This window comes from Lutzomyia longipalpis, chromosome 3 (assembly GCF_024334085.1).
Source record: "Lutzomyia longipalpis isolate SR_M1_2022 chromosome 3, ASM2433408v1".
NCBI classification, from domain to species: Eukaryota; Metazoa; Arthropoda; class Insecta; order Diptera; family Psychodidae; genus Lutzomyia; species Lutzomyia longipalpis.
The window spans coordinates 1,696,178-1,711,885 of record NC_074709.1 but is presented as its reverse complement, the minus strand read 5'-3'; the positions used below and the strand labels follow the sequence as shown (position 1 = coordinate 1,711,885).

Sequence of the window (15,708 nt, the reverse complement as noted above, 5' to 3'; positions counted from 1 at the left end):
AAACACGCTATGTGACCTTTTTTGATTCTTTTTTAGCTGTGATTTTTTCGAAGAAAAGAATATCACAGCTTCTGTGTCCACTCTAAAACTCAAGGTCGTCGGATCGGGCTCAAACTTGGTATGAGCACGAATGAGGGTCCCCACATTCCAAAAAACGTATGCGCCGTAAAACTTTTCCGGCCGTCCGTCCATAGTTTGAAACTCAATTACAAGAGAACGGTAATAGATAGAGATTTGCGGTCAACGGCAAAGTTCAATGCAATAATGTAATATGATGCATCTGTAAATGTATCGACTGTTTTTTTCTCTTGATTTTCTTGAGGAATAAAATAGGAAAATATTATGAAGGATTTTTGAATTGGAATTTTCTGTGTAATTTAAAAACTCACGATGTTGATTTCTTTTAAAGTGTACGCAGCGCTGTAGTAATGACGCCGTGTCCCTTTCTTTCTCTTTTTCGTTTCAGAGAACATGGCGATGATTTTTAAGCCAACGTGGGAGGAATTTAAAGACTTCCCTAAATTCCTCCAGTACATGGAGTCCCAAGGGGCTCACAAAGCGGGCCTAGCTAAGGTAAGTCAACACCTTTAATAATTTCCTTTAATTTCCTTTAAGCAGTGGTATCAACGTAGAGTACTTGATAAAAACCAAGAATATCATTGAAAAGAATTTTCCAGAAGTTTAGAAAGAGATTTTGTTGAGAAATTCAAAAAGATTTGTCCGGAATTTCTTGAACGAACGTTCAGAAATTTCCGAGAAAAACATCCATAATAAATTTAAAAAAATATATATCTGGAAATTTTAAATAAGAAATTCATGAATATAAGTTTATCCGGAATGTCTTGAAATGAATATTTTGAGAAATTCCTTGAAAGAAAATGTCCAAAAAGACCTGAAAAGAGTTATCCAAGACCTCCTGAAAAATTATCCTGAGAAAAATTTCTTAACGTTCAGAAATTCCTTTGTTTAAAAGGAACTTCCCAGAAATTCCCGAAAAAAAGGATCTCGAAACTGTATGCAAATTACATACATAGCAACACTTCCGAATTCCATCCGAATGATGCGTGACGTCATCATTCGGAATGGATCGGAAGAAGTGTTGCTATATATATTTTTTAAAACTCCGATCCAACGTACAGCGCCATCTATTGCGCTGTAGCACAGTATGCTACTCATATTTCCATTTTGTGTCTTAAATAAGATTTATTTACTTTTTTTTTCATAAACTAATTAGCACAGCTGTATGAATTTTTGTGAATGCTCACTATTAAAATAAAACCCACTTATTTCACTGAGCAGCGCGGACCTTCGCGTGCCCGTCTGCTTTGAAATCCAGAACGATCTGACGAGTTTTATCATTGACATTTTGTCATGATTTCCAGTCTATTTTTCCATTGACATTTTGGAACTTTCCAGTGACCACCTCTGGAATTCTTCGAGCCTTCAAATGGCGCCAAATTTAAATTTATTGAGACAATTTGAAATTATTTTAACACTCACAGTCTGTTTATGCTGCAGAAATACTCGAAAAAGGTTAAAATGTACTGGTAAGCTGACCAAGCTTACGAGAGCTGTGTTTCTTTCAGTGTACCAATTTTGTGAGAGCAAACTAGAGCGTAAATTAATTTTAATACGCGCAAAGTCGGGAAAAGTTGAAAAGTCATCCCCCAAGAAATCTTTAAAACGCCATATCTCGGGAACGGCTCCATAGATTTTCGATTTTGAGCTATCGTTGGAAAGGTCTTAACCTCATCTATAACATATTAAAATTTGAAGTAAATCGATAATGGCATTTTCGAAATATTCGAGTTCGAAATTTTCGAAAATTTTGATTTTGACTTTAGCGCCTCTCGCGGTTATTTCTCGAAGTTGCAATGTTCTAGACATTTGTAGGGTTTCACGAAACCTTTCATTTGCGCTTGAGTTGATCAAGATCGGACTTGTAGAACCCGAGATATGACATGTCAAAGTTGGAACTCAATATTTTCAAAATGGCGACATAAATTTTTTTAATTTTTTTTTTATAAATAGATGTTATAGTAGGCTATAATATATCAAAAAATGAAGCAAATCGATAATGGCGTTTTCGAGATATTCATCGAAAACTCATCGAAAATTTTGTTTTTGATTTTTGGCCCCCTAGCGGTCACTTTTGAAACTTCTGATGTTCTAGAGAGTTGTAGGGCTTGTTAAGAGCTTTCATTTGAGCCCGGGTTGATCAAAATCGGTCAAGCCGTTTTCGAGTTACGGTCGATTTTCGATGAAAAATTGTGGCGGCCATATTGACTAAACGGCTTGACCGATTTTCGAAAATGAGGTATCGTTGGAAAGGTATTGATGTCCCCTACAACATATAAAAATTTCAGATTTTTAGCTATTACAGGGGCTGAGATATAAGCAAAACAAAATTTTGAGGTTATTCAAAATGGCGGACGCGGGGGTGGGGGGTAAAATTTGACGTCATAATCGGACGTCTTCCAGTCGACTTTTAAACTTTGCCGTTTACCGCAAGTCTCTATCTATTACCGTTCTCTTGCAATTTATGGTTGAACCACGGCGGACGGCCGGCCGGACGGCCGGAAAAAAATTTTTTTGGCGCATACGTTTTTTGGAATGTGGGGACCCTAATTCGTGCTCATCCCAAGTTTGAGCCCGATCTGACGACTTTCGATTTTGCTCGGTACACAAAAGCTGTGTCTGAAAGAAACACAGCTAAAATTATGATTATTGATGAAATTAAAGATTTATCATTCAACCATGGATGTTCAAGAAAAAAGAACAACCAATGCTAAAATGGGTTAACAAATACGTAAATTTTTATTTTTCTTCACATTTATGAAATGCAATAAAAGGGGTTTATTTATTTTTAATATCAATTACAAAATCACGTTTGAAGAAATAATCGAAACATGCGTGCAAGATGAAAAAAAAAGAATCAAGAATCTCAGTTAAGAAAATCCGAAAAAAGAATTTGCCAACAAAAAATGACGCCACTGTTGTATTATTTTTCTCCCATTCAATGTGTGAAATATTAACGGTGATGTTTCATCGATGTTTTTCTCTTCTTGATAAATAAAAAAAGATCGTGCCTCCAGTTGAATGGGTTACACGCAAGGCGGGGTACGACATCAATAAAATGAAAATTAAAATTCCGGCGCCAATAAGGCAAGTCGTCGCTGGAAAGAATGGATTGTACCAGCAGATAAACATTCCGGAGCGCTCAATGACAATTCAGCAATTTGCGGAGATGTCCAAACAGGAGGCCTACCGTACGCCGGCACATAACAGTTTTGACGATTTGGAGCAAAAGTATTGGAAAAACATTAAGACGGTGGTCCCAATTTACGGGGCAGACGTGAGTGGGACGCTGTTTGATCCGGAAATGAAGGAGTGGAATATTAGTAAGTTAGGGACGATCTTGGATCTCGTCAATGAAGATTACGGGATCCAATTTGAGGGCGTCAATACGTCTTATTTGTACTTTGGCATGTGGAAGACGACGTTTGTGTGGCACACCGAAGATATGGATTTATATTCAATAAATTATATCCATTTTGGTGCCCCAAAAACATGGTACGCCGTCCCACCGGCCATGGGGAGGAGAATGGAGGAAATGGCCAATTCCTACTTCAAGGCCAGTCACAGCAACTGCAATGCCTACCTCAGGCACAAAACAACACTCATTGATCCGCAAATACTGAAGGAGCACAACATTCCATACAATAAGGTAAGTTTTTGTTTGTTTGTTTCTTTGCTTGTGCAAATTTTTGAAATTTTCACAGATTTTTTTTTTAATTTCTTTAAAGAAATGCAAGACAATTTTAGGAACATAACCTTAAAAAAATTGGTTGAAATTTTAGGATTCATATTTTGAAACATTGAGAGTTGGAACAGTTACAAAGATTTCAGAATCTGAATTGGAAAAAACTAAAACTGAAACTTCCATAAATTGAAAAAAAAATTTTTTCTGTGAAAATTTTAAAGTATTCAGCAAGCTTTTAACATAAGGCTTAGAAAAGATTTTTTAGAATAAAACAGAAAAGGATTTAAGATATTTAAATTGAAAATTTTAATTTTTTGAATGAAACATTGTGTAATGAAACATTATATCAATAAAATAACTAATACTGATTTTTTAGATTGAAATGTATATAATTTTCTTACTAATTGTTTGCATACATTAAAAAAAATTAAAAATTTATATTGAAATTTTCTTTAGACCAACTACGTAATTACTTAATACAGAAACTCTTAAAATTTCCCAAGTTAGTTTCCCAAAATTTGCTCCATTTAGATACCTATTGAAATTTTTCAATATAAACCCAAGAAATAATTGATATTCATTTTTTAATCCTGAAACATTTCATTCAAAAGCTGAAATTTTTTTAACCCTGAATCATTACATTTAAATATTGAAATTTTCATACTTAAGTACATATTGAAATTTTACATTAAAACGCTGAAATTTTTAATTAAACGTCGAATCTCTATAAATAAAGGACGCAGAACCTTTAAACCTCAAACACTTAACTTTTTTTGAGATTAAAAAAATCTCTATTTTACTTTAAAGTTAAATTTTTTTTTCGATAGTTAGCCTTATTTTACCAAAGAAATTTTCTAGGAAATCGTCAAGAAAAGTCTTTTTAAAAAAGAATTCTTAAAATTCTTTCTGCAGATAACACAAGAAGCGGGGGAGATCATAATAACATTTCCCTTTGGTTACCATTCGGGCTTTAATCATGGCTTCAATTGTGCCGAAGCCACAAATTTCGCTTTGCCGCGATGGATTGAGTACGGCAAGAGAGCAAGTCAGTGCTTTTGCACCAATGACATGGTTCAAATTTCCATGGATACCTTCGTGAAGCGTTTCCAACCGGAACGTTATGAGGCATGGCTCATGGGGAATGATATGGGTGTCCATCCCGAAGGCCCAGCGAATGTCATCTTACCGGCAAATCCTCCATCTGAGCAGGATTTGCTCTGCAATAAAAAAAAGTCCTTCAAGGACCGCAATCCGGATCTGGATATGGAGGATATTCAGAAAAATCCTCATATCCCGGAAGAGGTGAAAACCACCCTAACGGAGGCATTGACAATTAAGAATCCCGATGAGGAACGTTACGAATCAGAAGATGGTAAGTTTTTGTGACGAAAAAACTGAGAATTTATAATATTCATTGAAAATTTGTTAAAAAAAAAACAGGCGAAGAAATCCGGAAGAAGAGGCCAAAAAAAAGGCGCCGGAGTGGAGTCCCAGGGCAACCACGACAAAAAAAGCCCAAAAAAGGATAATTTTTGGTTTGTTTATGTGATGTAATTTAATTTGTGAGCAGTATTATTAGGCAAAATTGTTTTTTTTTTTTGTAAAATTCAGTAACTTGATGGATAAAAATGGTCATATATCATGTTTACGCCACTGGCGAAAGTATTTCCCGCCAATTGCCGAAATTAAAAAGGGCGCCAAATTTCTCTCCAAAAATGCATCAATAGCCATCTCTCTTCCTCCTGTACTAACCATCTCCCTCTAAACTCTTATTCTCTTTGGGGGCAATGACCCCACAAATTCACAGTTCCCTTTCCTTTACAAGTTTGTACATTCTCAGTTATTATTAAGAGCCTTTTGTAAATCTTCTTGTCACTCTTGAATAAAAGTTGGTAGAAGCAACGTCGTGTGGATTTTTCTCTAATTTAACTTCCAGAACTTTCTGTGGAAAATAAAGTCTTTTAAGTAAAGTGAAGATTCTTTATCAATTTGAGTGGACAATTGTGCGTGTGCTGCGGAAAAATCTGGAGAAAACCCAAGGTTTGAAGAAGGAAGAACTGCAAATTTTCCCAACATTTTCTGGCCTTCGCGCCGGTTGGAGTTTATTAATTGTGTTCTTCTATTGAAGGTATTTCATTGAACACCTCAGAGGGCTTCTAATTGGGGAAAGCGAAGTGGGCAAAAGTGATTCTAATCTTTACACGATCTCGTTCAAGGTAATCTATTGGGGATTCTGAGTGGGCGAAGGAAGTTGCCAAAATCAATTCTAATTCTTTCCTGATATAATTCAAAAGGTAACCAACAATCACTTGTTCTATAAGATCAAGGGGATGGTATAACCTCTTATTGGCTCAGAACAGAAGCCCATCAAAAATATGTTTCGAGGCCGGTCGGCAGCTAAAATTTTGTCCGCAGTTTAGTTTTTCGTTCGGGTGGATTTATCGCGCTTCGGGAGCGTTCAGCATGGGTGCAGAAAATTTCCGCGATTTTCTTCAAAAATTCGTCAGTTTCTGAAGTTTGTGATTTGAGAGTGCAAAAATGATGGAAAATTCACACAATAGAGATGCGGTAAGTAATTTTACGATTTTCTTAATTAATTTGGGTAATTTTATCTTTTTGATCCTACTAGTTTTTACAAATATCTTTTGTGGAATGTTTAAGTAGTATCAGATTGATGAAATTGATAGAAAACAATGAGAAAATTCATTATTTTGATCTAAAAATTCTTAATGGTAAAAAAATTATCTTATTATCTATCTTATTATCTTATTATCTATTAATTAATTATCTTCTTAAATTATCTTAAGTAAAGTAAAATCAATAACTTTCGTAAACGAGAAAAAAACAACAATTAATTGATTTCTTTTTAATTTTAGATCGTTTTTGGAACACAACGCCCTTTTCAGGATGCCCTACCTGGATGCCCTGCCCGGATGCCCTGCCCAGATACCTTACCCGGATGCCCTGCCCGAATGCCTTACCCGGATGCCCTGCCCGGATGCCCTGCCTGGATGCCCTGCCCGGATGCCCTATCTGGATGCCCTGCCCGGATGCCCTGCCCGGATGCCGTGCCTGGATGCCCTGCTTGCTTCTGCCTCAATTTTTGGCAACATTGGAAAATGTATGTAATTACTCTGATTCCTATTTTTTCATAAAATTCATAATTATCCCACTTTTTTTCCTATTTTCAGATAACTTTGGAGCACAAAACTATCCGTGCCTGGGCTTCCGTCTGGGGACCGAACATAAGCAACATAATGTCCCGGAAATGGAAAGTGAGAAAAAAAACAAAAAAAATATATTTAGAATAGTTTTTCTTAAGATTTCTTTCATTTTTTTAAAGGCCCGGAAGTCAAAGCAAATGCGAAGAGGAGACATCATCCGAAAAGCGGCTCATCGAAGAAAACACCAGGGGCTGTATTCTCTAAGCGGGAGAATTATCCCGTGATAAGTTTCATAAAGCTTTTCACGAAATCGTATTCTGTAAGAGATGAAAATATCCCAGCGATATTATCACGCTCATGGTTTGAGGTTATGTTTTTCTCCTCAACTTTTTGCGGGGAAAAGTATAAAAATTCTTATAAAATGTAATGAAATATTCTAAAACCCACTAAAATAGCATTGCTTCACCATGGAGATATGTTCTAGTGCTATTTGAGATGGAGAAAATTGAAATAACATAATAATTTACACATTTAATTATTGGATTCTACCATGGAATTCAAATTATAAAATTCCCGCCATGACAAATTCAGTGCCAAAATATCATTTGAGGTTATGTTTACTTTTTTCCCCTTCTCCCGCAATTTGCTATGAATAATAATGTCCATTTTATTTGCACTTATACTGATACAAAACACTACAAAACTATTTATTCTTATTATTTTTGAGTTTTAGGGTGATTTGAGGCGATAATTAGTGCAAATCACCCAATAATTTATAAGAGAGCTTTGGATTTGACATTTTCGAAAAAGCTCTACACAAAAATTGTCATCCACTTTTCACTCCCCGCAACAGAATACAAATTCGAAATTCGGAGAAAACGAGATTGTGAAAAGTTTCACATGAATTTATCACCGGCGTGATATTCTCCTGCTAAGAGAATACAGCCCCTGTATTCTCTTAGCAGGAGAATATCACGCCGGTGATAAATTCATGTGAAACTTTTCACAATCTCGTTTTCTCCGAATTTCGAATTTGTATTCTGTTGCGGGGAGTGAAAAGTGGATGACAATTTTTGTGTAGAGCTTTTTCGAAGATGTCAAATCCAAAGCTCTCTTATGAATTATTGGGTGATTTGCACTAATTATCGTCTCAAATCATCCTAAAACTCAAAAATAATAAGAATAAATAGCTTTGTATCACTTTAAGTGCAAATAAAATGGGCATTATTATTCATAGCAGATTGCGGGAGAAAGGGAAAAAAGTAAACATAACCTCAAATGATATTTTGGCACTGAATTTGTCATGGCGGGAATTTTATAATTTGAATTCCATGGTATAATCCAATAATTAAATGTGTAAATTATTATGTTATTTCAATTTTCTCCATCTCAAATAGCACTAGAACCTATCTCCACGATGGAGCAATGCTATTTTAATGGGTTTTAGAATATTTCATTACATTTCATAAGAATTTTTATACTTTTCCCCGCAAAAAGTTGAAGAGAAAAACATAACCTCAAACCATGAGCGTGATAATATCGCTGGGATATTTTCATCTCTTGCAGAATACGATTTCGTGAAAAGCTTTCATGAATTTATCACGGGATAATTCTCCCGCTTAGAGAATACAGCTCCAGGGGCATTTTTGTGAAAATGCTTAATCGTGGGCATTGGCTGTGATTCGGTACGCGAGAAAGACTTCCTCAAAATTTGCCCATCCTCAATTTTCAGTCAATTTCACATTTCACTGACAAAGAAAGAATCACAGCCCGTAAGTTTTACTTACCGTTCTTTCGCTTTATACTGTTCCATCCATGCTATATTTAATTTTTATCTTTGCAGTTTATATATATTTATCTTTGCAATTTTATATGTATATATAATGTATATATCTATACATTTTTACTTTACTTTTATATCTATATAATAAAGAAAGGTCTCTCCATAATTTCGTTCCTGTTCAGCTATGCATTTCTACGCCGTTGGTCCGATCGTGATGAAATTTGGTACAGAGACTCCAGATACCAGGCGGTTTTTACCAACGGCATTCATTTTCCTCCCAAAGCCCCCCTTCACATAGCCCCCATATAAAATTCATGCTCTTTTGACTACTTTTTGAATTTGGCGCCATAAATATTGTGTGATTTTCACTTTTTCCCTTTACAATTTTTTTTGATATTGTTAAGTGCATGCTTCGTCACAATTTTTCTCATTCGAAAATTTGCGCGAAGCGCAACAAATCCCCGCGAAGCGGGGCGAGGTAAATTGGAGCGAAGCGACAATTTACCTCGTGTGTATATATAAAACGCCCCGCTTCGCGGGGCGTTGAACTTATGCGACTCAAGATATGACATGTTAACTTTAAAACGAACGGCTCAACTTTAAAATGAACGGCTACATAGATTTTCTTCATTTTTGGCATGGTGATAGATATTATAGTCAAATATTACATATCAAAATATGAAGCAATTCTATAAAGCCGTGCTCGAGATATTCATCGAAAACTCATCGAAAATTTTGTTTTCGATTTTAGCGCCACTTGTGGTCATTTTTTGAACTTGCGATGTTGCGAGCAGTTGTAGGGCTCGTTAAAATCTTTCATTTGAGCCCGAGTTGATCAAAATCGGTCAAGCCGTTCTCGAGTTATGGCCGATTTTCGATGAAAAATTGTGACGGCCATATTGGCTAAACGGCTTGGCCGATTTTCGAAAATGAGTTATCGTTGGAAAGGTCTTGATGGCCCGTTCAACATACCAAAATTTCAGATCTCTAGCTATAATAGGGCCTGAGATATAGCGAAAACAAAATTTAGGGGTTATCCAAAATGGCGGACGGAGGGGTGGGGGGTTGGATTTGACATCATAATCGTATGTCCTCCACCCGATATATGAACTTTGCCGTTGACCGGAAGTCTCTATCTATCACCGTTCTCTTGTAATTAAGCAAAAGGTTCCGGCCGGCCGGACGGACAAACGGACAGATTTTTGGCGCATACGTTTTTTGGAATGTAGAGACCCTAATTCGTGCTTATCCCAAGTTTGAGCCCGATCTGACGACTTTGCATTTTGGAGTGTACACAGAAGCTGTGCTTCTTTGAAGAAAGAATCACAGCTAAAAGTCAGAAGCGGAAGGGTTCAGGAAAAGCTCGAAAACTCATATTTCCCGGGGAGATAGAGAAAAGTGGTCTGAGACAAAGTTGTAGGCCAGGAAATTTCCTATAAGAATGACCTATCGAGAAAATTTTCTTGACCTTGGGGAATCCTGCAGATAAGGATTTATGCAAATTGACTTTTTTTACCCCGGTCTCCCCTATAGTACAGACCACTTGGTTGAGCTACTCTCGCGCATTGAAAATAATGAGTGTGAAGAGAACATCTGAGTGGTCGTTGTACTGGGGTCCCACTGTAGTTTTTTTTTAATTCATGGAAAAACTAAAAATAACTAAAAATATCTTAATATAACCTGGATTTTATCGGCAGACAGTCTGCCGACAAAACCCAGATTATTTTGTATATAATCTGGATTTTGTCGGCAGACAGTCTGCCGACAAAACCCAGATTATCCTGTATATAACCTGGATTTTGTCGGCATTCATAAGAGAAAACAATTTGGTGACGATAATTTATTAAAATAATTCTTAACAACTACAGACTTGATGCTTGTAGTGCTCTGTATAAGAATTTTTCTGTAATTTTCCTGTACCTACATATAAGTCGACTAAGTCGTTGAGTCGTCGTCGACTTATTCTCGACTGACTAACTCAACTTAGTCGTCGAAGTCGATACAAACTTTGCATCAAGTCGTCGTCCACGAAAAGTCCATCGACTTCGGTCTCTACTCCACACTCCTCAATTCAATATGAAGATGAAGAAATTTAAGAAGTAAAGTTCTTGCATTCGTTGTCCTTTCAGCATAAAATTTATTTATGCTGGAATTTATTTAATTTGATTAATTTCCTATTTTCCAAAAAAAAATTACAACCGGAAGTAATGAATTGGAGCTGGTATTAAAGCTTCCAGAGATGTTAAAATTTCGCTTAAATTCACTGCATGATGTAGCTTTACCCCTTAAGTCGAGCAAGAGCTTTCAAATTGTCATAATTTGACATTTAATTCAAGTAGGCTTACCAGGCCTTTATTATACATATTTTATTAAATATATATAGTTTAAATGTAGAAAGATAGATTAAAAAAAATGGATAGAATAGAATATAGATCAGTGATAAAATTCCTCACAAAAGAAGGAACATCTCCGAGTGAGATTCACAAACGCCTACAGGCCGTCTACGGAACGGATGCTCCCTCCTTTTCCACCGTAAAAGCCTGGGCACGACAATTTCGCTTTGGCAAGGAAACCGTAGCCGATGAACCACGTACAGGACGTCCTGCAGACGCCACCAGTGATGAGATTGTCGAAAGGGTATCAGATCTAATTGCAGAGAATGATCGTCTGACTAAGAATCAACTGGCTGAGATGCTGAATATTTCACCTGGGAGTGCACTGAGGATTCTACGTGATAGCCTAGGCATGGTGAAGGTCGGTGGACGATGGGTCTCAAGCACAAGAGAGGCAGCAAAAGCCAGTGATTCCGATTGAAGGAGAAAAGTATTGTTTAAATGGAAATTTCTTTAGATTTACAGTCGTGACCTCGTGGTAGGACCGTCGTCAAAATGACTTCTCCGCGGTAAAACGGCTTCAGAATGAAGAATTTTGCCTTCGCAGTGGGACAATTAGTACTATTGAAAAAGTAGGATACTAATTGTCCCACTGCGAAGGCAAAATTCTTCATTCTGAAGCCGTTTTACCGCGGAGAAGTCATTTTGACGACGGTCCAACCACGAGGTCACGACTGTAATAAAAAATTTAAAAGATTTATTAGAAAATTTCTACTTAACTCATAGATGGTCCACTAGGACGAAAACTTTTGTACACCCCCTCCCCCAAACTTTGCTATTATAATTTATGCTGCACTATTATTAGAGAATTAAGGGATGGTCACGTTATTTTGGAAACTCTACAGGAACAAAATGGCCAAAATGTGAAAATTTCAAATAATTTTTTTGAGCACAAAAATTTATTTTCTAAATCGAAAATACTGAATTCTTATCAATATTTGGCCATTTAACAAGAGTGCAAGCAAATTTCGAATTTTTGGTTTCAAAATTAGCTTGAAAATCGCTCTTGAAAGTCCCCAAGTTTCCAAAATAACGTGACCATCCCTTATCAGTTACGTATATGAGGTTGTAATTAGTTTTTGTTAATTAGAATTTAATGAAGTTCTTAAATAGAAATTCCTTTATAGGTCTAAACTTTCTTTGAAAGTTTTTATTCGTAATCTTGATACAAAAAGGAACTTATTTTCTTGAGAAAATTATAGATTTATTAAATCATTTGTTTTATAATTTTTTAAATCAATGTTCATCCATATTTTCAAATATATTTTTTTAAAGAATTTTGTAAATGATTCTTTGAATGAAGCACGGTCCATTTGGGCTTTTTTTTTAAATGAAAAAAAAAAAAAAAAGTTTATCTTTTCATAATATTTTTAGTAATTTTATTTTATTTAATATTTTTTTTTCTTAAAAATTCGTCAAATTTTAATTAAGAAGATTTTTTTATTCAATTGATTTTTGACGGTAAAGACAATTCAAAAGAACTGTTTTTTTTTTCTTTTTTAAAATCTTTTAAAATATTTAAAACAAAAACTGTCTTTATATTTTTTAATATTAGTTCCATTTTTTTTATATGAACATTTTTTTTTAAACCTTTGTTAATCATATGAATTTTCTTATAAAAAAATATTTGAGAAATTCAGTAATTTTTTTAAGATTCAAAAATTAAAAATTTTTCAAGATTTGTTGCAATAATTCTGAAGCAAATCAGCACAGAAATCTTAAAAAAAAAAAAGCAAATGAAAAATAAACATCTTCTGCTGGCACACTTCAATGACCTCTTCCTGAATTCACCTGATTCGTGGTGTTGATCGCAATTGCTCCAGTCTCGCTTGGATGATGATGCCGTAGTGTTGCTGCCATAAATTCATCCACTCTGTTGCAATCAAAAACCAAATAGAGACTCAACGTGGAAGAGATTTGTTTGCTGAGATTCCTTATCTCGTGGTTTGAGATTAAACTTGGAGAAATTATGTATTGTAGCATCCTGAAGATGCGGTAGATTGTGATTTTTTCCGGATGGCTACATTTAGTGTGCTCACGAGTGATGGCAGTGACTCTACGTTGGGAAGGTGTGAGCTACAGCATCCCACGGAAAAGGGATTCCTGGTGGCGAATACGGAGGAAAGCACCGGAAGTTCGGCGAATTCTCGATGATATTTCGGGGGAGGTTTCTTCGGGAGATCTTGTGGCTATTGTGGGTGCTAGTGGGGCTGGAAAAACCACCCTTTTGGCGGCAATTTCACGTCGAATTCGGGGAAATAAATTGGCGGGAAAATTCACAATAAACGCGCGTGATGTGGGACGTGATGAAATGACAAGAATCTCTGGATTTGTACCGCAGAGTGATAGCTTAATTGATGTCCTGACCATTGAGGAGCATCTCATGTTCATTTGCCAGCTTAAATATTCCCGGAAAATGGGGCAATTTCACCGAAAAGTCACCATTAGGAAAATTCTCACAGAACTGGGATTGCATTCGTTAGCCACCTCAAGGATTGGAACCCTTTCCGGTGGAGAGAGGAAAAAATTGAATTTAGCAACGGAAGTGAGTTATTTTTTCTCATTCTAATTAATTCTGCAGAAGAATACATTGTTTCTATATCAATTTACTCTGGCACACAAAAATGTTCTAACTAAATCTTCTAAGATAACGAAGAATTTCTTATCTTTTGTGTACCAAATAAACATTTTTTTGTGTTTTGTAGTAAAAAAGCAGACGCTACCAATTTTTTTTCTAGCTCTTGGGAGAACCCTTTTTCCTCTTTTGCGATGAACCCACAACTGGGCTTGATAGTTTCAATGCATTGATGGTTATAAAGACACTGAAAAAGCTCTGTGGGATTGGGCGGGAATCGAGAGATAATGGGAATTTTGAGATGGAAATTGCAACTTCGGAAACAGAACTCTGGGAACCACGTCAGGAGTCGTTCCCAAAGGGCATTGTCTGCTCAATTCATCAACCTTCATCAGATATCTTCCATAGCTTCTCACAGATTATTCTAATCCGCGAAGGAAGGGTAGTTTTCCAGGGAAGTACAGCTGAGGCTAAAGATCAATTTCACGAAGCTGGCTTCACATGCCCTGAAGACTACAATCCCATAGAGTACTACGTGAAGATCGTAGCAGAACAACCAGATCTCAATCTCATACAGCAACAGTGCCAAATGGAGGATTTCTCAGAAGGCTCACAAGGATCCTTTAGGATCACAGCAGATACTTCACGTACCATTTGGATCCTTCAGGTTTTCTATCTCCTCAGACGATCATTCATTGTTACACGACGATCTTTCCTGGAGATCAGCATACAGAGTGGAATCTACCTTTCAACCTCTATTATCCTGGCACTCCTTTACAGGAATGTTAATTTAAATTCACAAACTGCTGTGCAGGACATTGCAGGAGTTTTCTTCACTGTTTGCACGGAAATTATTTTTGGGAGTCTCTATTCCGTTATCATTGCCTTCTCCCCCCAACTACCCCTAATTCGAAGGGAAACTGGAGAAAGGCTGTTCAGTTTATCCGCCTTCTATGCTGCAACTGTTCTTATGCAGGTAAGTCTTTTTGCATAAAAATTGCTTAAATTCTAACTTTCTACCGTTTTCCTAGCTAAATAGAAAGAGTCGTAAGTCTGCGGGAGACGCATTCATTCAGAAACCTTTTAAATTCCAGATCCCTCGAGCTTTTCTCGAATCCTTCATTTTCCTGGGGGTAGTTTATGCATCAGTGGATTTTTCTGGTAGCTTTCTGACCTACATTCTCATGTCAATTAGCCTATCCCTGTCTTCAGTGGCTTCCATGGCATATGGCTTCATGATTGCAGGGGTGTGCGTGAATGAGAATTTTGTTCAGGAGATTTCGGTTCCCTTCGACACGATAATGCTAATCTTGGGTGGATTCTACATGAATGTCATCAATTTACCCTACGTCAAGTACATCTCGCTCTTTTACCTCACAAACGAGGCACTTTCGTGGCAGTTTTGGCGGGAAATTGACACCATCGGTTGCTCCGAGGGAACAACCTGTTTACGGAATGGAACAGATGTGTTGGATTTTTACTCCTTCGGCACGACTCCTGCAACAATCTGGAGGGACTATCTGGGATTTGGGCTGTGGTTCATCATTGCTCACCTTGTGGGCTTTCTCGGTTTGAGGAGCTACGTTAGAAAAGAGGGCTTCTACTGACACCACAAGCACCTATTTTAAACATAATGTGTGTTGCATTTAAGAGTCTCTACCAAGCCCACAAGAAAAATAAATTTTATAAAGAATAAAGAAAATCTAAACTAAATAATTTTGTATTTGTGACACTAAACAAAGTCTCCGGGATAGAAGTTCTTTGTTCTTAAGAGACAAAGACTCTTGATGAATGAGATGTGAATACTTAAAATGTGGCTCATTCAAACACAATTCCACCTATAAATACCAGGTGGTGTTATTATTTCTATCAATCTCTTCTTGAGTCTTCTATCCGTCTTCTCCTTCTCTCCCATTCAAACATTTTTTACTTCCATCTCACCTAAAAATCTCATGGAAGTGCGCATTCTTTTCTTTTTCATTTAAGAACATTGCTCTTGTATTAGTTAAGTAGCCTCAGTGCTATATATC

At 36.5% G+C, this 15,708-nt stretch overlaps 5 protein-coding genes across 7 annotated transcripts in view; 4 read left to right on the top strand and 1 right to left on the bottom strand.

Annotated features, from left to right (window-relative positions):
- Window positions 1–5,394, top strand: part of LOC129794005 (probable lysine-specific demethylase 4B) — a 20,402-nt gene extending 15,008 nt beyond the window's left edge. For both annotated transcript variants that reach the window (XM_055834574.1, XM_055834573.1), the window contains 4 exons: window positions 467–573; window positions 3,083–3,727; window positions 4,676–5,135; window positions 5,204–5,394. In XM_055834574.1, the coding sequence (XP_055690549.1) occupies window positions 472–573; window positions 3,083–3,727; window positions 4,676–5,135; window positions 5,204–5,292 (1,296 nt within the window). In that variant the 5' untranslated portion in view covers window positions 467–471 and the 3' untranslated portion in view covers window positions 5,293–5,394. The remainder of the gene's footprint in view (window positions 1–466; window positions 574–3,082; window positions 3,728–4,675; window positions 5,136–5,203) is intronic.
- LOC129794014 (protein N-terminal glutamine amidohydrolase) overlaps window positions 613–15,708 on the bottom strand; it is a 69,747-nt gene continuing 54,651 nt past the window's right edge. The window contains exon 6 of the transcript XR_008750984.1: window positions 613–636. The gene's annotated coding sequence lies outside the window, so the exon portion shown is untranslated. The remainder of the gene's footprint in view (window positions 637–15,708) is intronic.
- LOC129793998 (protein brown) lies at window positions 5,760–15,391 on the top strand. 2 transcript variants are annotated; one of them, XM_055834561.1, is made up of 4 exons: window positions 5,760–5,803; window positions 13,084–13,648; window positions 13,842–14,654; window positions 14,773–15,391. In XM_055834561.1, the coding sequence occupies exons 2-4, from the start codon at window positions 13,148–13,150 to the stop codon at window positions 15,283–15,285; spliced, it is 1,827 nt and encodes a 608-aa protein (XP_055690536.1). In that variant the 5' UTR covers window positions 5,760–5,803; window positions 13,084–13,147; the 3' UTR covers window positions 15,286–15,391. The 2 variants fall into 2 exon arrangements, with proteins under 2 accessions (XP_055690536.1, XP_055690535.1); XM_055834560.1 differs by having other exon boundaries at window positions 5,773–5,979; window positions 12,782–13,648.
- Window positions 5,972–7,850, top strand: LOC129794018 (uncharacterized). The gene is made up of 4 exons (XM_055834592.1): window positions 5,972–6,331; window positions 6,640–6,884; window positions 6,955–7,038; window positions 7,107–7,850. Exons 1-4 carry the CDS (start codon window positions 6,327–6,329, stop codon window positions 7,352–7,354), a joined length of 582 nt encoding a protein of 193 aa, XP_055690567.1. The 5' UTR covers window positions 5,972–6,326; the 3' UTR covers window positions 7,355–7,850.
- Window positions 11,123–11,524, top strand: LOC129794283 (protein GVQW3-like). Its single transcript, XM_055835068.1, has one exon. The coding sequence runs from the start codon at window positions 11,123–11,125 to the stop codon at window positions 11,522–11,524; it is 402 nt and encodes a 133-aa protein (XP_055691043.1).